The sequence below is a fragment of the Fistularia commersonii genome, chromosome 27, assembly GCF_037954325.1.
Source record: "Fistularia commersonii isolate RoL2024-O1a breed Wild chromosome 27, RoL_Fcom_v1.0, whole genome shotgun sequence".
Taxonomy (NCBI): domain Eukaryota; kingdom Metazoa; phylum Chordata; class Actinopteri; order Syngnathiformes; family Fistulariidae; genus Fistularia; species Fistularia commersonii.
The window spans coordinates 14,118,485-14,143,495 of record NC_141310.1 but is presented as its reverse complement, the minus strand read 5'-3'; the positions used below and the strand labels follow the sequence as shown (position 1 = coordinate 14,143,495).

The window sequence follows — 25,011 nt, the reverse complement described above, 5'->3', positions numbered from 1 at the left end:
CCGAGGAGGTCTTGGGAAGCGATGGTCCAGCCCTTCCACCCTCAGAAGGTCCCGAACGGGAAGCACCTCCGTGTTTCCACGTGTTTCTGCTCATCAGCTCATCACCACTGATCCTTCGTGATTGGACCCCCTGTTGTGCTAAGCTAACTAGCAGGAAGGTATCTTCTAGCTTAGAAGACCCATCAGCCCCGTGTTCCTCCAACCCGGGATGGTTTCTCGTCCCGCCTCCTGAGGTTTGGTCGGACCCGGGTGAAGGTCAGACTGGATCTCCGTTCTCCTTCCACCCTCCAAAGTTAAGTTCAATCCAAACCTCGCCGCCGCCACCGCCGCCGCTGCGCTGAGGTTTGGCGTTTAGCTTAAACCTCGTGCACGTTCCTCCTCGCCGGCAGAGATGGCGAGGAAGACCCTTCAGGAAGGGTGTCGTGTTCACGGGCGGCGTGGAACTCTCAACCACGGCTGAAGTGTGTGTGTGTGTGTGTGTGTGTGTGTGTGACATATGAAGCCCCCCCTCTGGTGCAGGGCTGTATATCACCACCAACAAACAGGACGAGGTCGTCAGATGGAAGCTCAAGGTCAAATTACCTCGGCTTTAATTCACGCCGGGGTTGATACTTTTACGATCCTCGGCGCCGCCTTTTCCCGACAGCACCTGAACGCACCGCTGACGGACAGGAGGGCGACGCAGGAAGTGTTGTTATAAATAACTGAAGGTGACTCGTCCTGCGTAATGAACCTCCTGCCCTTGTGTTAGGAAGAGATTGGACCACGCACACACACACACACACACACACACACACACACACACTGCCGTCCACCAGACCCCCACAGCTATTGACTGCTGCTCATCAATACCGTCCCCCCGCCTCATTGGTCGGTCCCGGCTGGGGGGGTCGGGGGTTCCTCAGATGCCGGAGAAGAAGGCAGGAGGTCCAGGGTGTGGAGGTTCTCCTCGGAGGTCCAGAAGCTCCGAGGTTCCCCGCGTCTCGCAGGAAGTTCCTCGGTTCTGTTCCCACGCGGTTCGGCGGGTGTGAATGAGAGGTCGGACGTTTGACGGCGGCGGGGGTTAAGCCCCGCCTCCCGGCCGCCGTGTGTCTGCTGTCCTGACGACCGGCCGCTCTCTGCTCTTGTGTGACTGGCAGTCTTCGTCCTGGTCAGATGTTCTGGGAGTCGCGGCGTCCGGAGGGAGGGTTCTCGCCAGGCCAGGCGGTGGGCGTGTCCGTGTCTCAGCGCCGCCGGCCCCGGACGCCTCGCCCAGCGCGGTGCGTAACGCCGTCGGCCCGCTCCGGCCGCCGCGCTTTGAATGACCTCCGATCCTCGCTCACGCTCGTCCGCGCCGTGCACGCCCACCACCCCCACGACCCCCACGACCCCCACGACCCCACGCCGACCTCCGGCCGCCACCCGGACCCCATCACATGTCAGCAGAGGCTGATTGATAGACACGTCTGAGACACGGAGGTCCCTGTGGATCATCTGTCATCACACACACACACACACACACACACACACACACACACACACACACACACACACACATGTGCACGTCCTGTGGTCCACCCAGATGTCCACATGTCTTTGTCCATGTCTCACCTCTGACTGCAGATGCCTCCTCGATGCTCTTACCCTGCAGGGGTTTGTAACTCTGTGTGTGTGTGTGTGTGTGTGTGTGTGTGTGTGTGTGTGGGGCCTGTGACAGCAGTTCTTTCTTCTCTATTTTCCTGAGAGACCAGGGAGGAAGATCTCAGTCCAGCCAGACATTAATATTCATCAGGAGGGATGATCTTCATTCTCTCAGTGGCCTCCTCCTCCTCCTCCTCCTCCTCCTCCTCCTCCTCCTCCTCCTCCTCCCTCCTCCTCCTGAACCCAGACGGTTGCTTAGTAACGGTTCTCACCTTTTGGAAGGATCTGAAAAGGACCAGCAGATCTTTTGCTGGTCCTTTTCAGATCCTTCACCGGCTCCTCTGACTTTGACACCGACTGCCGATCCTTCCTCTGCACTCCTTCTTCCACACCTCCAACCACCAGCACCCCTTCTCACCGTTACATCTGCGCTGGGGTCGTTGCCATGGCAGCCGCTGGCGCTGCAGATCCGTGGTGTATTTTTACGCTGGGACACGAACCTGTGTGCTGTAAGGGTCCGTAACCGTGGTAACGGTCCGGTCCATCCACTCCATATTTGAGCTCCTCTATTTGTAAGTCGCTTGGGATAAAAGCGTCTGCCAAATGACTGTAATGTAAGGTGTGTGTGTGTGTGTGTGTGTGTGTGTGTGTGTGTGTGTGTGTGTGTGCCTGCCTGCGCAGAACCGCTCACTGCAGCTGTGCACAATGTGCACGGCGCACCACGTGTTGACAGCCGTCGGTTTTGCACGATGGTGCATGACTGCATAGCACTGTGAACAAGCACTGTGTGTACAGTTGTGTACTCAGTTGTGTACTCAGTTGTGTACAGCTCTCCCTGGTTGTGTTAGCTTTAGCCTCACAGTGTATGAAGTTGTGTACTGCCGTGCACAGTCATGCTCGGCCGTGCACGCTCGCGCACCGCCTGTACTCACCGCGTCCTTCAGCCTGACTCTGCTGCTGCTGCTTCATGTCCTGGAACGGTCCACACCGTAAATATAGCCCGAGTGTGTGTATGTGTGTGTGTGTGTGTGTGTGTGTGTGTGTGTGTGTGTGTGTGTGTTGTAAGCGCTGCCAGGGTCTCTGGGTCGGACCCTTGTCCGAGGCCGGCCGATGCCTCCTCCCGCACGTCCACCGAACCGTGTCACATCATGTCAGAGTGGACGGCTTGGAGGTCGCCATAGCAACAGAATTGTGATAACAACCGGCGGCGCACGGTTTCACCGTCACTCGGAGCGCCGGCCGATTTATGGCCCGCCTCCTCGTGTCCGTCACCATTGTCCACGCGACGCAGAAGAGGCGGTACCTCAGTTGAAAGTCCAGTGTGGATGTAATCAGATTACTGGCCGGCGCTTCTCCCAGGTCAGGAGTTTGGCGGTCGGCGCTCAGATGATCACGGCTTAGAGCCGCCGCCGTCTGGTGTTGCCCCCCCATCGCCGCCGCACGCCGGCGTGCCGTCTCCCCGGGGTCAGGTGGGGGCGGAGCCTCGCGTTAATTAACTGCCTCTGAAAGGAACCTCGGCGATAATTAACATCAGGGGGGTGGAACCCAACCAATCACCCCCCCCATCACAGGTGTGTGTGTGTGTGTTTGTGTGTGTGTGTGTGTGTGTGTGTGTGTGTGTGTGTGTGTCCTTTTCCGTCCTTGTCCATCCATGAAGACATTCAACCAATAGCATTGATTCAGATCAAACTGCTGAGACTCCATGTCAGACCAGTGTGTGTGTGTGTGTGTGTGTGTGTGTGTGTGTGTGTGTGTGTGTGTGTGTGTGTATTGTGGCCTGTTCATTGGAGGATAGGGGCGGGGCCGGAGACCAATGGGATGGCTTCCTCTTGCGCTGTCTTGTCGGTGCCGCGGGACTTTTCATCTCCCGGCCAATCAGAGCAAGCGAAGGGTTGGCGCTTTAAAAAGATGAAAGAAAGATAAACGTCGGCGTTTCCGGCCAATCAGGGCCGGTCCTGAGGACCTCCAGGAAAAACACACATTTACATTTAGATTTAGGTGGGCTGTGTGGTTGCCATGGAAACACTGCAGTATCTATAGGCGACAGGAGTGACAGGAGTTCCAGACTTGAACTTCAGCCCTTCCAGAGGAAACCCCAGGCTGGGGGGGGGGGGTCACTCGGGGTCACTCGGGGTCACTCTGTTACCACGGCGACAGTGCAGGTCCCCCCCCCCGAGCCGTAGCAGGAAGCTGCGGCTCCTCGGGACGCTCGAGTGTTTTAGCGCGGCGGCGTCGCGTCGTCTCCACGACGGTTCTCCGACATGTTCTGACCTTTGACCTCCTCCCCCCCGCAGGTCCGGTGGCGGTCATCAGCGGCGAGGAGGACTCGGCCAGCCCTCTCCATCACGTGAACCACGGGATCATCACCCCGTGCACGCTGGACGCCGGGCCGGACGCCGTGGTGATCGGGATGACCCGCATCCCGGTGGTGGAGAACCCGCAGTACTTCAGACACGGACACAACTGCAACAAGCCGTCCACACGTACGTCCCCCCTCTGCGGGCGGAGATGGTACGGTCCGCTCCGTCCACCCCACGCGCCCGTCCCGTCTCGCCGGGTTTGTTTGTTGCCATGGTTACCGCAGCCCCGGATACCGATTCGATCTTTTTATTCGGCGGCGTGTCTGACTCCTGTTGCCGTTGGCGACGGCCGGCGCTCCGGGATGTCCTCGGGAACGCCGACGGGAAGCGGGAGGGTTCCAGGAACGTCTTCGGAACCAGAACCTTCGTGTTTTGTCCGTTTCTTGCGTCCATGCGTGGTCCTCTAGCGTCCATGCTCGGTCTCCTTGTGTCCATGCGTTGTCTTCTCCCCTGGTCCTGCCGAGGATCATCTGAGGTCCCTTCAAGTTGGTCTTGTCCATCTGTGGCTCCCCCCCTCCCCGTGCTTTGGTTCGGTCCGTCCTTTCAGATGCGGATCAGACCCGGCGCCCATCAGGAGAGGCTCCTGGCCAAAGCCCCCCCCCCTCCTCCCCGATGTGCCTCGTTTACGTCTTGGCCGCCGCTCAAAATGGCCGTCGGTCAGGCTCGTTGACCGGCCAATGAGAGGGAAGGAAATCCCATTTAGGGTTGATGAATAACTGAGCGCGCTCATGTTTTATGAACGGCATGAATAGTTGATGAGATCCGACGGCGAGCTGATGAATTAATGACGGCCGCCGCAAATGAAACGCTCCCGCCTGCCCCCCCTCGCCGCCCCCCCCCCCCCCCCCCCCCCCCCGCCACGCTCTGAAACAAAGACGCCAAGAAGCCACAACAAGGTTGCGGCGCTTCCTGCCGGCGGCTCAGGAAACAAAACGGCCTCTGCTGATCAGCACGCTGAATATCAATGCAGAGGACACACACACACACAGGAAATGTGTGTATCCTATATAAACAGAACATGTGTAGGTGTGTGTGTGTGTGTGTGTGTGACGCCAATGATCCCCTGCTTCTTCCTGAACGGCGGCTTATTTCTATCCATCTTCTGCGCTGGTCCTCCTGCCGCTGGTCAGGCAGGATTTCTCTGCAGCTTCGTGTCGCCGGGGAGAAACAGCTTATTGATGGTCGCCGGACGATCCATAATGTATTCATTCATTTACTTGAAAGCTTCTTATCCGCGGGAATCGGCCGCCGCCAGGGGTGGCACACACACACACACACACACACACACACACACACACACACACACACACACACGCGCGCGCACACACACACACACACACGCACACACACACACAGGGTCACAAACACTCCCTGGTCAAGCGGAGCTGCACGGGATTAGAAACACAAACAGGTACCTGGTGTCTGTCAGGAGGACCTGCTCAGCGAGAACAAGTGTGTCAGCAGCTGAGAAGGACGCAGCTTGGAAAGGACAGATGGAGGAGACACTGGTGAGATGGTCTACAAACATGGACAAGGACCCAGAGACAGGAGGCAGAGCTGGAGGTGGCAGAGACGAAGATGTGGAGGTTCTCCTTGGGAGTGACCAGGATGGGGAGGATCAGGAATGAGTCCATCAGAGGGACGACACATGGTAGATGTTCTGGAGAGAAGGTCAGAGATGGTTGGGTCATGGACAGAGGAGGGAGATTGAATATATTGGAGGTCTAGATGAAGACCAGAGAGTAGATGGATGGACATCATGAGAGAAGATATGAGGGTAGTTGGTGTGAAGGAGGAGGATCTGGAGAAGAGGGTGAGATGGAGAAGGTGGATTCAACATGGAGACCATGAAGGGAAAAACAGAAGAAGTACGGAGAAGGCTTTGAATGAGCACGCAGACGTACGGAAACGGGGTCGTGGTCGGAGTCTAACGGCCGACATGCAGGTCACATGACCAGAGCCTTTGACCCGGTGGAGCGACACTCAGGCTCAAGGGTGCTCAGACACCCCCAAACATTCACACACCCCAAACATTCACACACCCCAAACATTCACACACCCCCAAACATTCATACACCCCCAAACATTCAGACCCCCAAACATTCAGACCCCCAAACATTCACACACCCAAACATTCACACACCCCAAACATTCAGACCCCCAAACATTCAGACCCCCAAACATTCAGACCCCCAAACATTCACACACCCCAAACATTCACACACCCCCAAACATTCAGACCCCCAAACATTCAGACCCCCAAACATTCAGACCCCCAAACATTCACACACCCCAAACATTCACACACCCCCAAACATTCAGACCCCCAAACATTCAGACCCCCAAGCATCACTCCAACCACCCAGATATGCTTCAGATTCAGCCAGATTCCCCCAAAACGCCCGACCGCTTCCCAAACACGACCAAGAGTCCGTTTCTTGGCTGGTCGGACTCTTTCCCTCCAGATCAGCTGAAGTCTGAGTCGTGGTCAGCCGACACCTGTTGCCGCCATGTTGGAAACAGGAAATGGCCGCCTGCTCCTTCCCGCCGTGACGCCGCCACGCCTTCTCTTCCCTCCCAGCCGGAGGGCTGGATCACGGCGTGCTCGTGCGGACGGAGGCTCTGAAGCGTCCGCTTCCTCCGGGCGACGGCAGATCCGTGATTCGCCGTCTCCCGGCACGTGACCGCGTCTCGCCGCTCCGATCGGAGCTTTAATCGCATCTTAATGTGGTCCCCGCAGGACGCCGCCTGACGGCTCGCCGCCGTCAGCCATTAAACCGGCGGGCGTGGGTTCGAACCCGCTTTCACTGTAATAGGCTTGTAATTACAGCGAGGTGTTCTTTTTTTTCCTTTTTTTATGGCGAGGATTAAAAAGCCTCCCGCATCGACGCCGACAAGTCGCTCGTTTGGCAGCTCGGCACACCATGGCGGCAGCGGCGGCGGCGGCGGCGGCGGCGGCGCCCGTCAGGCCGGCGGCGGGACGGAACGGCCCGCGTGACAGGGTGAAGCGAGGAGTCGGGGTGATTCCGGCTGCGGCTGTGACGGAGCCGTGTCGGTGTAATCCCCACCGGAAACCGGATCCAGATCCCGCTATAAACCGCGTGAAGATTCCCCCGAATAATCCCATCAGCCCCGGCGCCCGGGAGACGGCGCCGACATGCATCGGCGGGCGGCGCCGTTCAAAGAAGTGCTTTGACGACTTCTTATTTTAGCAGCGACAAAGAGCCCAAAACAAGTGCGGGAAAAATGACAATAATCCAGCCGGGATTAAGAGCCACGACCCCGGGGGATTAAATAATCCGTCCGCCTCGATGAAAGTGATATAGATACACACCTCTATTTATAGAGAGCCTGAGCGGCGTCACATTTCATGACCAAATTTAAGAAACATGATCTTTATTCTTCTTCAAGGCTGCCACTTTTTCAGGCCACTTTTAGACCAGTTTGATGCGGTTCTTGGTTAGTTTTGTCCAGTTTTCAGGCGACATGTTGCTCATCTTCACGTCCTGGATAACACGGCGCTGTGTGTTGCAAAAAACACTCGCTTTGCATCATTATATTTTATATATCATTACAGAAGGGATCCATCGAGCCATGTTTGAATGTGTTTTTAAAACGAAAGTACGAATCAGTCAGAAACACTGTGATGGTTCTCCGGGTTCCTCTGCCTTCTGCTCTGTATCTTCGGTCCAAAAGCAGTCACAGGTTCCTTGAAGATCCTAGATTGTCTGCAGATGCAAATGAGAGGGTGAAATCTCAGGATGATTGACAGCTGAGCGGTCCGGGCTAAGCCCCGCCCCTCATGGCGTGGCAGGCTGGACCGGCTGCAGATGCAAACAGAAAAGTTCAGTAGCAACTTTTCTGTTGCACTAATCTGTCATCTCTCTCTCTCTCTCACACACACACACACACACTAACACACACACACACACACGCACACACACACACACACGCACACACACCACACACACACAGTGTGGCTCAGGGTTGTGTTGATAACTCTTGTTATGGTTCTGGTCAAATTGAGGCCGGAGTCGGGTGAAGAACCGCTGACAGGCGTCTCGGAGGATTAGGGGTTTTAATCCCACGTTATGGAGGAGATGGTCTGAGATGGTCTGGAGATTAGAAGCAAGGAGGGGCTGAAACCTGGACAGCACGGATATTCATGAATCACTGACTTCAACAATGTTTGGCTTTAGACATTAGTCTTCAATTATTGGCACTGTTACTAATTTGTGTCTCATTAGTAGCAATGTTTGCATCATTGTTAGCACGTCTGTCTCACCGTTAGCGAGTCGGTCTCATAGTTAGCACGTCTGTCTCATTGTTAGCATGTCTGTCTCATTGTTAGCACGTCTGTCTCATCGTTAGCACGTCTGTCTCATTGTTAGCATGTCTGTCTCATTGCTAGCACGTCTGTCTCATCGTTAGCACGTCTGTCTTATTGCTTTTTGATCCGTTGTTAGCATGTCTGTTTCATTGTTAGCACGTCTGTCTCATCGTTAGCATGTCTGTCTCATTGTTAGCATGTCTGTCTCATCCTTAGCATGTCTGTCTCATCGTTAGCATGTCTGTCTCATTGTTAGCATGTCTGTCTCATTGTTAGCATGTCTGTCTCATTGTTAGCATGTCTGTCTCATCCTTAGCATGTCTGTCTCATCGTTAGCATGTCTGTCTCATCCTTAGCACGTCTGTCTCATTGTTAGCATGTCTGTCTCATTGTTAGCATGTCTGTAACATTGTTAGCATGTCTGTCTCACCGTTAGCATCTCTGTCTCATCGTTAGCATGTCTGTCTCATTGTTGGCACATCTGTCTCATTGCTTTTTGATCCGTTGTTAGCATGTCTGTCTCACCAGTAGTAACAGCTATGTGTTTAATAACACTGTTAGCCACATTGTTAGCATTTCTGTTTCATCACTGTCTGACGGTTAGCGTTGTCTTCAGCTCTGACGGCCCGGTCCAGGGCGGTCCGTCTCGTTAACGGCCTCCATCCCGTCGTTAGCGTCGTTAGGTGCTGCTGATAACCTGGTTAGCAACTTGCGTGAGTGCGTTTGTGTGTGTGTGTGTGTGTGTGTGTGTGTGTGTGCGGTCGAATGTGATCCAGTGACGGCGATGCTTCCCATTGCTAGCATAGCAGCACGAGTCCTGTGGTGTGTGTCACGGCTAGCTCGACCGCAGGCTTCGGCGGTCGCGGGCCGATCGGCCTGCAGGTTCTCATGACTTGTTTTATTGGTTAAATGTCAGCGAATGAAACGACAAAGAGGAAGAAGAAGAAGAAGCAGAGAAGAGAAAGGAGTCGAGGCTCCTCGGACTTTGGTTCCCCCTCAGATGTTCTCCAGACGTTGTTGAGGTTCTCCTCTGTCCTCCTGCGTCCTGCTGGCAGCCTCTCCTCACCTGGGTTCTGGTCCTCCTGCAAACCGATGAAGAGCGGCCGGTGCTCCTATTGATCAGCCGAGGTCCAGATGGCTGAAGGTGATGATCCGGAGAGGCTCGGAGGAGCGGGGGGGCACCAGCAGGACGTGATGAACGTTTGGCTTTGAAACACAAAAGGAACGGCGTTCTTCAGGATCCGGAAGCTTCATCTCCAGCGGGAGGAGAAGCACGGGCCCGGAGAAGATCCAACACAACATTTATCATCAAAAGAGACTCGATTCCTGAGTTTTATCCAAAACTGGGACAGTGAATTTATTTTAATTAAGTATTAAGTTCTTCTTTTACCCGCCGCCTCCGAGCCTGCAGGCCACCGATGGTCCACTGAGAGCACCAACGCTCGCAGTCGCATCGTCCTCCTCATGTTGCAGAGATGTTCTCCATGTTCTCCCGCCTGGGTTCCGTCCAAGTCGGGCGTCTCTGTGATTGACAGGTGACCTGTCCGGGGTAAGCCCCGCCCCTCACCTCAATGGCAGCTTTGATTGGCTCTCAGCCCCCTTAAGTATTAAGGAATCATCTCCATATTTAATGGGTTGTGGAGCAGGAGTCGGAGGAGTTCCTCCGGCCGGTCCGGCAGGGTTGATCTGCAGGTACCGGGAGGGTCGGTGAGACGTCCAGGAAGATGTCCTCAGACCTCCTCAGACCTCCTCAGACCTCCTCAGACCTCCTCAGGCCTCCTCAGACTTCCTCAGACCTCCTCAGACCTCCTCAGGCCTCCTCAGACCTCCTCAGAGACAGAAGAGATGAAACACCAAGCGGTTTGCTCTGGAACTAGTTGCTGTTTGAGCCAGAGGGTGTCAGAGGTCAGAGGTCAGAGGTCAGCAAGCTGGTTGGGGACCTGGTGCAGGAACCTGGGACTTTTTATGTCCCTCCTCGGAGAACTTTTCTCTTTTACGGTCCTGTTCTCGTAAAGCTCCCGCTGGAGGACAAACAGGCGTTCCTCAGCCGGACAGGTTCATCGCCGTCCTTGGCTTTATTTCTGCTTCAGACACTTTAGGACCCCCCGCCTTCCCGTCCGCCCACCCAGAAATGGCGATACGTGTTTACGATGTAAACCTGTCACCCGATGACTCAGCGCTCCGACATCCCACGGTCAGTGAACGCACCGTCAGACTCCACGCTTTAATTAACGAGATAATTAATGAGAAAATGACGAACGGGCCGGAGGTTGTTTCGTTAAAGTCGCCCCCCCGGGTGAGGCGGTCCTCGCGGGACCCGAGCGCCGAACCGAAAACGGCCGCTGCGGATCGGGGATGGCGGCGGTCGTCATGGCGACGCTCAGAGCCGCCGACCAATCCGAAGCGCTCTTGTTATTGGGAGCGGGACGGCCTCCGCCGGAGGCAGCCGATGTTTGTCGGGCGAATCAATTCCCCCCCCGTGGGCCCCTCACTCCACGACAGCGCTAAATCTGTCTTTATTGCCCCCCCGGTCCGACCAGAGGTGTGTCTTCGACCTCAGGAGGACGAAGGTGTGTGTGGACGGCGAAGCAGGAGGACCTGCGACGTGACATTTGAGTTATGGTTGACATTTGTGCTGCCGTGTTTGCCCAGCGCCCCCCCGAGGACACGGGTCAGGAAAGGAAAGACAACAAATAAACGGACGGAGAGAGAAAAGAGAGACAGTTGCTCGAACGAGGAAAACAAAACGGGGAATTCCCGGGTTTCGGTGAACGCCTCGTTCTCCAGGACGCTTGTCGCGTTCTCGTTCTGTGGCTGGCGGCTAAGCTAATAGCAAGTATTGCATTAGCATGAAGCGACCAAGGTGTTAAAGTTAACGCTGACGTCTGTTGGTCCTTGGTTTCTTTGCCGTCATGGAGGCGGTTGGACCTCCTCCTCCTCAGACTCTATCCGGTCCTCTTCCCTGGTCCCGGTCTGCGTCGTGGACTGCCGCTCTGGGTCTGCGGCGACGTTCTCGGCGTTCCCCGGTAGAACGGCGTGAACGTGCGTCACCAAACAGGAAGTCCACCAGAGTGGCCCGACTCTGTGGTCCTCCGGCCCCGGGTTCTCTGCAGACGGCGGGTCCTGGACGGTCGCTGACGTCCTTCTGTCCGTCCCTCCTCCTCCTCAGTGGTCCAGCACATCAAGCGGAGGGACATCATCCTGAAGAGGGAGCTGGGCGAGGGCGCCTTCGGGAAGGTCTTCCTGGCCGAGTGCTACAACCTCAGCCCCACCAAGGACAAGATGCTGGTGGCCGTCAAGGTAGGCGCGGTCTCCGCCATGTCGCCGTGACAACGGGACACCAGGATAGTCGGGAACTGAACTGGAACTTGAGTCCAGTCCATCGCGGATCCCGCCTCACCTGGTCCTCCGTCGCTCTCCTTAACGTGGTCGCCATCGCGGAAAAGACGAGAAACACCTTCACGCAGCCGAGAGGCCGAGCCGCACGATTGTTCTTGGGTTTTCAAATGCAAAAGTTAGCTACCGTTAGCATTCGTGAACCGTCCACAGTTGTAGTTTCACAGTGTTTGTACAGGCGAGAAAACAACCAATCGGCACGGAGCCGCCGCTATCTGTGGCGTTAGCTTGTTCCGCAACAACGATAGCATCGAGCTAATAACGCAGGTATCGTCGGCGATCCGTCCACGTGTGGGCGTTTCCTTGGAGAGCCCCTCCGCCGCCATCGCAGCGGGCCGACGCCAGAGCCGAACACAGGCTTCCCCGTCCAATCAGAGCCAGGCGGCGGGTGCCGTGTGACCCGTCTTGAGAAGTTCGTTCCTCCGTAAACGTCCTCGGGGAGGTTCAGGCCACCAGGATGGCGTGGGGTTTCAGAGCCTCGCCTCCAATCCATTATTTATTCTGCACGCAATTGGTGATAAAAAAAAAAAAAAAAAAGCATGGCGGTGGAACGGAGGGGGGGGCAGAGGGCGGGCCGGACGCCACCGCCGCCCCTCAAAGTGCACGTTGAAAAATTCAGCAACGCAGCAAAATATAAAGTGCTCGGTGAGATTTTTGCGAGGTGCCACGGAGCTGGTGCACCCCGTCTTCATCCCTTCATCCTTCCTCACCTCTTCAGGACATCCCTTCTTCATCCCCGCCTGTACATCTTCAGCCACATCTAAAAATACCAGGATGGAGCTGAGCACGCCGGGCTTTTAGCAGGAGGAGATGCTCGTATATTTATACGTGTGTGTGTGTGTGTGTGTGCAAATAAACACATACATACACACACTATTTCTACATACATCAGTTTTGTGTTGAGCTCCCCGACGTCGATGCTGTGAAACTTTCTGAGCGGCAAAAGCAGCCGGAGTGAGTTTCCCGTGCGGGTCGAGGGTGACGGCGTGCCGGCAGCTTCCCGGGCGGGTCGTACCACTGCGCCTGCGCGGGGGGGTCTGGAGGTTTGCAGACTCAGCAAACGGCAGTAAAATTAGCGTCAGAAGAAAAGCGTGGCGGCGCGCGGACCTTGACGGGCGGAGTTATGACCCGCGGCGGCGCCCGTTATCTCCCCGCTAATGTTACTACATTTACCCACCCTCTCCCGGCTTTATTTATGAAATATAAACCCGCCGTGTCTCCGCCGCCGCCGCCGAGATTGAAACGTCTCTGAGCGCGCTCAGAGGTCGGCGGGACGGCGGCGGGGGGGCCAGTTTACGGCGCGGAGGCGCTGGCAGGTGTTGTCTTGGAGGAGCGCCCAGAACTCGGCTCCTTAAGAGACACTTTGATTTGGTGATAGAACTTTATGGACGTTTTGCCCGTTCCAGAGCTTTACCCCCCTCCAAGGTCTTTGTCGCCATGGCGGCGGCGGCGGCGAGGCCTCCTCACTTTGTTCTCCCGCTGATGAAAGGTGGAGACACTTCATCTTTCCTCCCATTAAACCCCACGGATGTCCTATTTTCCATCGTAATAAGAATTAGAATAATAAGCAACCTCGTGGATTTTATCGGTTTTACTTTTCTCATATTTTTCGGAAAATGTCAAAATCACAAACGCCGACAGGAAGTGGTTGAAAGACGAACGTCCAGAGCTGCCGATGAGCAGACCTTCTGCGGAGGGACGCTCACAAGAATATAAGCAAGGAGCCGCCTTCTAACCCCCCCCGCCTTCCAGACCCTGAAGGACCCCAACCTGTCAGCCAGGAAGGACTTCCAGCGGGAGGCGGAGCTTCTGACCAACCTGCAGCACGACCACATCGTCAAGTTCTACGGCGTGTGTGTGGACGGAGACCCCCTCATCATGGTCTTTGAGTACATGAAGCACGGGGACCTCAACAAGTTCCTCAGGTCAGTGTGTGTGTGTGTGTGTGTGTGTGTGTGTGTGTGTATGGGGGGGGGGGCAGGAGAACCCTGGAGAACCCTGGAGACCAGCTTTGGATCTCCCAGGGTTCCACTTCCATCTTTAGGAACGTGGCAACAAGGGAATATAAGGCAGCTGGAGGGCACAGAGGCCGCTTCTACTTCAAGTGGGCTGACAGCAGGGTGTGTGTGTGTGTGTGTGAGTGTGTGTATGTGTGTGTGTGTGTGTGTGAGTGTGTGTATGTGTGTGTGTGTGTGTGTGTGTGTATGTGTGTGTGTGTGTGTGTGCGTGCATGTGTGTGTGTGTGTGTGTTCGGGTGTTTGGTCTGTCTTTTTGAAGTTTGAAGATGGCCCGTTACAATTGTGTGTGAAAAGGCCTTTTATATAGCATATGTGTGTGTGTGTGTGTGTGTGTGTGTGTGTGTGTGTGTGTGTGTGTGTGCAAGGCCTATCTTTTTGAAGTCTGAGTAATAGTTAAGAAGATGACGCGTTACAGTTGTGTGATTGTGATTGTGACTTTGTGAGTGTCAGTGTGTGTGTGTGTGTGTGTGTGTGTGTGTGTGTGTGTGTGTGTGAGAGAGAGAGAGAATGACTTTCTGTTGGGAAATCATTCCTGAAATGAAAGGTAATGTCGCGAGTGATGAAATTCTTTCATGCACGCTGCAAGACGGCGCCTGATTTCGGTCCGCTGGTCCTTTTGGTCACATTTAACTGATGAGGCCTGAGTGTGTGTGTGAGTGTGTGTGTGTGTGTGTGTGTGTGTGTGTGTGTGTCTGAAGGTTGAACCGTACTATCACATCAGCCCCACTCACATAGAGAATTCAGACATGCACACTCTATAAAGTGCACACACACACACACACACACGCACAAACACACACACACAAACACACACACACACAGAGCGACCTATATTTTGTTTTCTGGCAATTTCACATCTTGTTTTGCTTTTGAATAAATTGTTTCTCACTGAATGAATAGATGAATGGACGGATGAATGAGCTCACACACTTCTGTGTCCCAGTGAATGAAACTGGGTCGAATGAATGAATGGATGAATGTTTTCGTCCCAATGGAAGAATGAATGAAAGTTGGTGTCCTTATGAATGAATGAATGAATGAATGAATATCTTTCTGGTCTCAGTCAACAAATGAATGAATGAAAGTTGGTCTGCGAATGAATGAATTTCTGTTTCCCAGGTCATGAATGAATGAATTAAATTGTCCTTCTGAATGAATGAGTGAAAGTCATTCTGCATCCTAATGAATGAATGAATGAATGTATTTCTTCTTCCCTGGAATGAATGAATGAGTGTATGACATTAGGTCTCCTAACAAATGAATGTATATCTGGTCCCAGTGAATGAATGAAAGAATGAATGAATGAATGAATGTATTTTTTTACCCTGATAATGAATGAATGAGTGAATGAATGAAAGCTGAGCTCCTAATGAATGAATGAGTGGATGTATTTGTGTGTGAAAGCCCCCCCCCCCCTCAATGTTCCAGAAGCTCCTGGTGGCTCTTCAGGGCTGTGATTGGTCCTCAGGGGCGGCTGGTGGAGGACATGTGACCGGGAAAGTGAAACCATGTGGCGGATGGGGAGGGGCTGGAGGCGGAGCCTGTCACCCCCCCCGCTGCTCTCATTAGTCCTGATCACCTGGAAAGGATGTGTGTGTGTGTGTGTGTGTATGTGTGTGTGTGTGTGTGTGTGTGTGTGTGTGGAGGCGGAGCAGGTCATGTGGATGAAGCCAGGATGTAGATGAAGACATTAATTGAGGTTTCTGTGGCAGAAAAAATGGAGGGGTGTTTTTATTGACCTCCTGGGAGGAACAAGGAGACACTGGAAGGATGAAACCAGGATGGAGGGTGGGGGCGGGGCCTGACACAGGGGGCGGGGCCTGGCGCAGGGGGCGGGGCCTGACGCAGGGGGCGGGGCTATCAGTGTCAAGGGGAAAACTCTGGTGATGTCCGGTGATGAAAACCGGTGGTGTCCGACGAGAGATTTTGCTGCAGAGGAGGAAGGAAAGGAGAACCTTCTGGAGTCTTAATGTTCTCAACAAGACTCTTTAGTGTGCCAAACACATTGAGACATTTTAATATTCAAACAATTAAAGTCCAAAAAGTCAGAAAGCTGATGAAGGTTCCTTTTTCTGATGGAGGTTGGGTTCTCCATGTTCTCCTACCTGGGTTCTCCAGGCTCTCCGTCTTCTGCTCCCACAGCCCAAAACCAGTCTGCTGAAGACTGTAGGTATGAATGAGGGTGAAAGGGTTGGAGGTGTCGGTATGTCTGCTGATGCTAAGAGAGGTCGGCTGTACTTGGAGGTCACATGGTCCTCCTGGGCCACGAAGAACATGCTAGAGCTCCAGGTTGCTCGCGCCAGAGACACCTGTAACCTTCTTGGTGTTCTGTGACGGCATCCTGCTCGCAGCGTCCCGCTAACGGTGTTCTGCTTGTGGTGTTCCGCTAGCAGCGTCCTGCTAACGGTGTTCCGCTAACGGCGGCGTTCTCTCCCGCAGAGCCCACGGGCCGGACGCCATGATCCTGGTGGACGGCCAGCCGCTGCAGTCCAACGGCGAGCTGGGTCTGTCCCAGATGCTGCACATCGCCACGCAGATCTCCTCGGGGATGGTCTACCTGTCCTCGCAGCACTTCGTCCACAGAGACCTGGCCACCCGCAACTGCCTGGTGGGCAACGGCCTCCTGGTGAAGATCGGAGACTTCGGCATGTCCAGGGACATCTACAGCAGCGACTACTACAGGGTGAGAGCACGCCGCCGCCGCCGCCGCCGCCGCCGCCCGTCAGCTAGCGAGCGCTGGGGATGGAACCCAAAGCTGGAGGTTGGCAGGGGGACCGTGGAGAACCGGCCCCTGGGCCGTCCAGCTCGGTTGCCGTAGAAACGTACGCCAGTCCTCAGATTGTATCCGAGTTGAAACGGCTATTATGGGATGTTTCCAGGATCTGCTGGTCTTGTTCAGGCCATGTTCTGGATGATGACCTCCATGATTCATACATATAGAGAAGGAGTGAAGCCCCGCCAGACCATAATAACCTTCACAGGGAAAATACTACATTCAGAAAGCAAAGAACCTTATGTGCAGAATTTTATATGTATACATTCAATATAATGTGTGTTGTCACACACACACTCACTCACACACACACACACACACACACACATACACGCATATGTATATAAATAAGAATATATATACATGCAATGAATCCTTTTTTCTTTTGTGTATGTTCATATATAAACACACATATACATACTATAATTATATATATATATATATAATTATAAAATATTTATAAAGAAATATCAATACAATATGAAAAAAAAGAAATAAGAGAAGTATAAATAGAAGTCTTCTTCTTTTCCTTTGGGCTTTTACTTCAGGGTCTCCACAGCAAATCCATCTTCTCCATCCAACCATCTAACTATCAACCATCTAACCATCAATCGTCTATCCATCTCACCATCCAACCATCTCACTTGCTCTCTGCATCCTCCTCTCTCACACCTACTAGCTCCATGTCCTCTCACTGAGTCCATAGATCTTCTCAAACATCTCACTAGAAGTCCTTGGATAAACACAATAATTGATGAAAACAAATTGAATCCCAGGAAATAGATGGTGACGGCTGTCACTCCTGCCAGGAGGCTTCTGGGTTCTGCTCCTGGTGGAGGTTGATGTCTCTACATGTGGTCCTGTGATTGACAGCTGACCGGTGGAGCCCCGCCTCTCTCCTCCAGCCGCCCGATTGGCCGCAGAGCTCCGGGTTCCGTTTGCAGGCTGACCAATGAATGAAAGGGATGAGCGGTGAAACGGCGGGATGCGGCCCCAGGGTCGCGTCCTGCAGAGGAACCTCAGGCCGCCGGCGGTGAATCCAGAAGGTCGCTGCCTGACGGAGCCGCCGCTGCGCTCGCAGTCGGGGAACCCTCAAATCTCCATCTGATCCCGGCGAGACGGCGGCGGCGGAGGGAAATGAGATTGTGCAGGCGGGAAAGACGGCTCGGAGGATTTAGCGGCACGCTAAGAAAGCATAGCTAACGTTCTAACATTAGTATTATCTTTGTAAGGCCAGTGCCTTAGCTTAATGCACTCGTGCTAGCTAGCGTGCTAAAGCTAGCTGCAGCCTGAGTGAGGGGAAAGGCTGCTGGGAGTTTACACATTTAAAAGAAGGTATTAAAAACTTGATCATTTTAGTAGCTTTTCGCCGAAAGACAGATTTTAGCATCCTTAGCTTTAGCGCATCAGGCCTGTTGGCAGGAGAGCGTGGCTTCCACCGCTTCCCTCCTCTCTTTGTTTACGTTTCTGTGCCGGTGGCCGTTGTTAGCCCAAGCCCCCCCCGGGGGGGGGTTTATGGGAGCCGAGCCCCCCGAGGTTTTGTTTCCCGAGCTTCTGATTCGTGTCCCCGCCACCATCCTAAGACGATTAGCCGCCGCCGCCGCTTCGTTTCGGCTTCACGCTGAGATATTTGAGGGGTGACGGCCGCCGCGGGTCCACCTTGTCTTTCTCAGCCGGGCTGTGCACGGCGCTGGAGGTGCACGTGGCGCTCAGCGTGACAGAGGCGGGAGGGGCGCGCACACACACACACACCGCAACAACAAACTTCATGGGGAGTTTTCAACGCAATGCCTTTGGCGCTCACCTCATCCTCCATCTGTCGGTTTGTTAGGAAACACAAGTATTTTAGGTGAGGGTCTGTGTGTGTGTGTGTGTGTGTGTGTGTGTGTGTGTGTGTGTGCGTGTGTTGAGATTAGTTATCACAGCAGGACATCTGTGTTTCAGACTAAAAAACACAGAAGTAAATGTAATTTAAAAATGGTTCAGGGTCTGTTACTGTTCTAATGCAGTTTCTTTATTATCATTATTAATATTTTCCTTTTGGTTATTCCCTTTGGGGAGAATTATTATTGTCATTATTATTATTATCATTATTATTATTATCATAATTATTATCATGTATTTCTTTTTGTTTTACTTCTCCTTCGTGCCGCTGCCAGCAGGTATTGGTCGCTACTGCTTCTTGTATAACCACAACTACATTGACTGAATCTACAATAATAGTGACAACAATGACAAAATCAATAATTATATTGACAAGTGGAATCCCTGGAGGGATTTTCATTCATTCATTTATTCATTCATTAATTCATTCACTCAGAATTCCTGGGGCTTCATTTTAGCATTTTCTGTATATTCTCTTTACTCTCCAGTGGGTTTTAAACTTGCTGTAAGATTAGCTTGTGTGTGTGTGTGTGTGTGTGTGTGTGTGTGTGTGTGTATGTGTGTGTGTGTGTGTGTTTGTGCGTGTTTGTGTGTGTGTACGTGTGCATGAACACCGCTGACTCAATACAAATTAGAAGAAAAAACAAAAACAGGAATGAAGAGTGTCACCAATCTGTCTGCCTGCTGCCGACGGGCATTTGTGTGTGTGTGTGTGTGTGTGTGTGTGTGTGTGTGTGTGTGTTTGTATCTTGAGGGAACTTATCCCACGATGTGTGGCCTCCCACCTCCCAGACGCAGGAAGTTTAGCCTCCTGAATAATTTATAGAACTGCTTTATACACTCTGGCTGCACACACACACACACACACACACACACACACACACACATATGCATACACATCCTGTAGCTGTGTGTGGGGAGGAGGGGGGGCTCTCCCAAACATGTACATTGGATTAGCCAGAAACTAGAGAATTGATTTGTATATATTATATTTTAAAATAACCCTGTGTGTGTGTGTGTGTGTGTGTGTGTGTGTGTGTGTGTGTGTGTGTGTGTGTGTGTGTGTGTGTGTGTGTGTGTGCTTGCTGCCTGCATGCAGAAATATTGACGATTGACGGAGCCCTGGAAACTTTCCTTCTTGCTGAGAGCTTCTCCATAGCAGCGGTGTGCAGAGAGAACACACATACACACACACACACACACACACTCACACACATATACAGATATATGTATATATGTGTGTGTGTGTTACAAATGCATTTTCCTCAGTTGAGATGTGAAAATGAATTCATTACATTAAAATGAATCCATACAAATACAAACGTATATTAGGAGGTGTGTGTGTGTGTGTGTGTGTGTGTGTGTGTGTGTGTGTGTGTGTGTGTGTATTTGTCAGTCTTCCTCTTCAAACTGTGAATGTCTTCAGTGATTATGTAATAAGATAGTAATTACGCAGAGGTCCCTGTGAAGGCCTGGTGTCTCAGGGTTCACCTTCAGTCCACCGGCTCTGCTTGATTCTTCTCATATTTTCACATAAAACAGGAATCAGGAATTAGCAAATTGGTTATTTAACAGCCCGTTTATGAAGGGGTTAACAAACATTTTAACCTCCATTAAATGAAAGTGGAGGGTCCAAGAAGTCAAACAACAGATAACTCCAAAGAGCTCCTTCTCCGGTGACGCTTCCTGGAAAGCAAGGAGACACTTTATTCAGAACTGCAATCTGACAAAATGGTTTTTTCTGTAATTCAGCCCACGGACCTTGAAATGTACCAGAGGGAGGAGGGCGGGTCCAGGCTGGGGGTCTACATGGTGCTGTGGGGTTAGGAGATGCTGTGGGGCTACATGATGCTATGGGACAACATGGTGCTATGGGGCAAGGTGGTGCTGTGGGGAAACATGATGCAATGGGTTAAGGAGGTTCTGTGGGGCTACATGATGCTATGGGACTACATGATGCTATGGGACTACATGGTGCTATGGGACTACATGGTGCTATGGGACTACATGGTGCTATGGGACTACATGGTGCTATGGGGCTACATGATGCTATGGGACTACATGATGCTATGGGACTACATGGTGCTATGGGACTACATGGTGCTATGGGACTACGTGGTGCTATGGGGCAACATGGTGCTATGGGACTACATAGTGCTATGGAGCTAGGTGATGCTGTGGGGTAAGGGGATGCTGTGAGGCCTCATGGTGCTGTGGGGCTACATGGTGCTATGGAGAAAGGAGGTGCTGTGGGGCTACATTGAACATTGGGCTAAGTGCTGCTGGGTGGTGCAGTGGGGCTAGTTGGTTGGCTAGTTGGCTACAAGTAGAGTATGTTTCCAGATAGTTGTCAGGACCCATACAAATGTAACTGCCCCCCTAGAGCACTGCTGGCTCTTCCAGGTGACATTTTCCTGGGATGGTAGTGGCTAAGAAAACCCCTCTACCTCTTCCAGGCGACCACGGTCGATCTGGTCACTGAAGTCCACTGGAGGAGGAGCTCCCTGTGGATCGGGGAGACCACTGATGGAGTTCAGGAACGAATGAAAGGGATTGTGTTATTAATTCCTGTCTTCATGGAGACGGTAACAATAACTCTTAGGCCAGTTTGTTTCAGTGGGGCTTTGACCTCTGGCAGGAAGGAAAGATAGAAAGAACCCCAATCATGAAAAACATCAAATAATCAAGTGACTCCAGGCAGCCGAAGGAGCTGCAGGACAAAGAGGTCACATGACCGCGGCGCTGTCAGCTGATAGCTTTTAGCCATTAGCACCCTCCCACGGTAGCATTGGTCTCCGCCCCCATGATGAAGAGCTTGGCTGACAGGACGGACGGATGGATGTGAAATAGATTTTCAATTAAACAAATGTAAAATGGCGCCGGCTAATGGAGGCGGGGCGTCAGACGATCGACGGCCGATCGTCCCGTGGACTGATTGATCGCCGGCGGGCGCAGCTCGGCTTCCCGTCCTGCTGCAGATGAAGACGTTGAAGAGCTGCACCTCCTCCCCGCCTCTTCCTCATGAATGTGGCGAGTTCTGCAGGAAGCCTTTGTTGAGAAGAAGCGCCGTGTCATTCAGAGGTCCTGTGGTCCTCCGGGGCCACGGAGGAGTTCTTCTCCAGCCGTTCAATCCCTGCTTTGAAATCAATCCCAGGATTAGTGGGGAGGTTCTATTTATACACCCCCGTTCACTGTGGAACCTACAGAACTTCCCTTCATGCCTTTCAGATGTTCCCCGGTGGAGGCGCCGCCGATGCTCGCCGGATTAGCAGGCGACCCCCTCACTGACCCCTTTCCCCCCCCTCAGGTCGGAGGTCACACCATGCTGCCCGTCCGCTGGATGCCCCCAGAGAGCATCATCTACAGGAAGTTCTCCACGGAGAGCGACGTCTGGAGCTTCGGCGTCATCCTGTGGGAGATCTTCACCTACGGGAAGCAGCCTTGGTTCCAGCTGGGGAACAACGAGGTAAGAACCAAGAACCCGGAGAACATCTCTGGAACATGGGATTGAAAGGTAACCACTGCCAGGCGTGGGAGCGTTCATCCTGGTCTATGTGGTGGTGCCAGTGGGCTCGGATGACGAGGTGCACCACGGACCCTCAAAAAGCTATCTCGATGAAGGGTGAGTCAGGTGACCCTCAAGGTGGCCCCGCCTCCTTCCACCCAGAGGAGATGGGGGTTCCAGGAGTCATGTGGATCTTCCGGGTCCAGAAGATCCAAAAGACAAACAGTGTTACTAGGTGTTACTTAGTAATTGTTACATGTTGCATGTGGTTCTGAGATTTGGTCGAGTGGACGCTTTTGACCACCGACTACTGGTACTTCTGATCTTCGGTGACTGAATTGCACTTCTTGTAAGTCGCTGTGGATAAAAGCATCTGCAAATGATTGTACTTTAATGCAATGTAAAGTATTCTTCGTGTTCTTCAGCGCAGTGCTCCCTACTTGTGGAAATATTGTCCTGGCAACTGGTCTTGAATTTCTTCAGTTGTCCAGTTGCTACGACAAGATTGTACCATGACCTGAATGACTCAGAAACTCCACAGACGGCTCAGTGTTCTCTTGTGTTCCCAGGCATTCCTTCATGTTCCTTAGTGTTCCTCAGCATTCCCTAGTTTTCCCAAGTGTTCTCCATTGTTCCCTTGCGTTCCTTAATGTTCTCCAGTGGTCCTTGGTGTTCTCCAGATATCCTTAGTGTTCCTCAGTGGTCCTTGATGTTCTCTCGATATCTTTAGAGTTCCCTAGTGTTACCAAGTATTCCTGAGTGTTCTTCATCGGCCTTCAATGTTCTGAAGTGGTCCTTGTTCTCCAGATAGCCTTAGTATTCTTTAGTGTTCCTTAGTGTTCTCCAGATATCCATAGTGTTCTTCAGTGTTCCTTGTTGTTCTTCAGTGTTTCTTAGTGTTCTCCATTGTTCCCTAGTGTTCTCCATAGGTCCTTGATGTTCTCCAGATATCCTTAGTGTTCCTCAGTGGTGATCCTTGATGTTCTCCAGATATCAATATTATTCTCCAGTGTTTCTAAGTGTTCTTCAGATGTCCCTTGTTGTTCCTCAGTGTTCCTTAGTGTTAAAGATAAACTGGTAGTTGTGTGGGAACATCTGATCAGGTTCTTTCCCACCATGTTCTCCTATGTGGGTACTCTCAACCCTCTGTCTCTTAAGTCCAAAGAACAGTTTGCGGGTTCATGGAAGACGACATCGTCCGTAGGTGTGAATGAAAGGATGATTGACAGCCGTCCGGTCCGCTTAAGCTCCGCCTCTCAGCTGATTGGCTCCGCCCCCCTCGCCTTGAAGCTGTGTGAAGGCCTCGCAGCAGATCAAGATCACCCAGTTGGTGCACTCGGTGACTCTGGGCCTCTTGCAGAACCTGACCTCCTCGGTTTCCTGCCGTTCCCCTTGCAGGTGATCGAGTGCATAACCCAGGGTCGGGTCCTGGAGAGGCCCCGGATCTGCCCCAAGGAGGTCTACGACATCATGCTGGGCTGCTGGCAGAGGGAGCCCCAACAGCGACTGAACATTAAGGACATCCAGAAGGTTCTCTTCGCCATGGGGAAAGCCACGCCCGTCTACCTGGACATCCTGGGCTAGTGGAGCGAGGGAGGGAACAGGAAGTAGGAGGCAGGAAACAGGAAGCAGGAAGCAGGAAGGGGCTGCACCAGGACCAGCCTGGAGGAACCACAACACCGGCAACTTTGGAAGGACTTCAAGTGCCTGCAACACTTTGGACCGGGAGGACGGAGCGGACCGGAGGACACGCCCCCAGGAGACATCCGCAGTACACGTACGTGCGCTTTCACCGTACACGTACGTGCGCCGCGGATGTGCACGTACGTGTACAGTTTGACGGAGGACCTCGGTTCTTCTCCATCCGTCCTCCTTCCCGGAGAAACACGACTCCGACCTGCGGCGGGTGGACGGTGAAGGTCTGGAAGGGACGGAAGCTGCTTCTGCTTCCACAGACACCTGAAGAAATAGGACATATATTTGATATTTATTTCTTTTGCGGTTCTGGAGGAGCTCCGACGGGACCGGAGGACGGGGAGGGAGGCCGACCTCCGGGGAACATCACGGAACATCTCGGACCGGGAACGGCGTTCTCCGCCGGAGGAACCCGCCTGACAAATCTATTTTAATTTAAAAAAGAAAAAGAAAAAAAAAAAGGAAAAAAAAAGGTTGTAAATATTGTAAAGTTCTACGTGTTCCGATAATGTTAACTTATTTTCTTTGATTTCGTTGTGTTTTGTTCGGTTGAAATTTCCTTTTATTTTTATTTCAGATCTTATTTCATCCTGTTTTTATTTTGTTGACATTTTATTCTGAAATGTTTATTGGATTTTGTTTTTTATTATTTATTATTTTGATTTTACTGTTCCCTTTATATATTATGGATATTTTAGATTTCATTTCTTTTTTAAAATATTTTGCTTTCACTTTTGTCTTATTGTATTGAGTGATTTTATTTCATTTTTTCTCAATTTATTTTATTTCCATTTTATTTTATCACCTTTTAATTTATATTTTTATTGTATTTTATTTGCGTATCTTTTATCCTATTATTCTTCATGTTACACTTTTTCTTAACCTTTATTTTTTTTTTTTACATTTTGCTTTTTTAATGGTATTTGATCTCAGCTCGTGGTGTTTGATCTCATCCTGGTGTCAAGGGGAAACCAGCTGAAGGATCTCACACCTGGAAGAGCAGGAGGGCGGGGGGGGGGGCAATGGAAGGGTGGGGGGGGCAATGGAAGGGGGGGGGGCAATGGAGGGGCAGGGGGGCATTAACGGGGCGTTCCAGAGCAAGGGGGTCGAAAATTTCTCCAAAGAGGTGATGAAACCCTTTTATTCGCTTTCTGGTTCATTTGCTTCTTTTATGGTGTCAGTATGTCAACCCCCCCACCCCGTCACACACACACACACACACACACACACACACACACACACACACACACACACACGCACACACTCAGGCTGTCGTTTCAAGGCTTTGTGGTGTGAAGCCGCCTCGACCATAAATCGTGATTATTTGCCTCCCATGCAGGGGGAACCAGGGGGGGCGATTAGCTTAGCTTAGCCGCTAGCCCGGTGGGCGGGGCCTGTCAAGGGCCCGTCTGACACACACTCCGAAAATT

General features: G+C 52.4%; 1 protein-coding gene across 1 annotated transcript in view; it reads left to right on the top strand.

The window, feature by feature from the left end:
• Window positions 1-24,058, top strand: part of ntrk3b (neurotrophic tyrosine kinase, receptor, type 3b) — a 100,990-nt gene extending 76,932 nt beyond the window's left edge. The window contains exons 11-16 of the mRNA XM_086174709.1: window positions 3,915-4,103; window positions 11,480-11,610; window positions 13,459-13,631; window positions 16,164-16,407; window positions 21,689-21,847; window positions 23,285-24,058. Coding sequence (XP_086030835.1) covers window positions 3,915-4,103; window positions 11,480-11,610; window positions 13,459-13,631; window positions 16,164-16,407; window positions 21,689-21,847; window positions 23,285-23,470 — 1,082 coding nt within the window. The 3' untranslated portion in view covers window positions 23,471-24,058. The remainder of the gene's footprint in view (window positions 1-3,914; window positions 4,104-11,479; window positions 11,611-13,458; window positions 13,632-16,163; window positions 16,408-21,688; window positions 21,848-23,284) is intronic.
• Window positions 24,059-25,011: the final 953 nt, after the last annotated feature.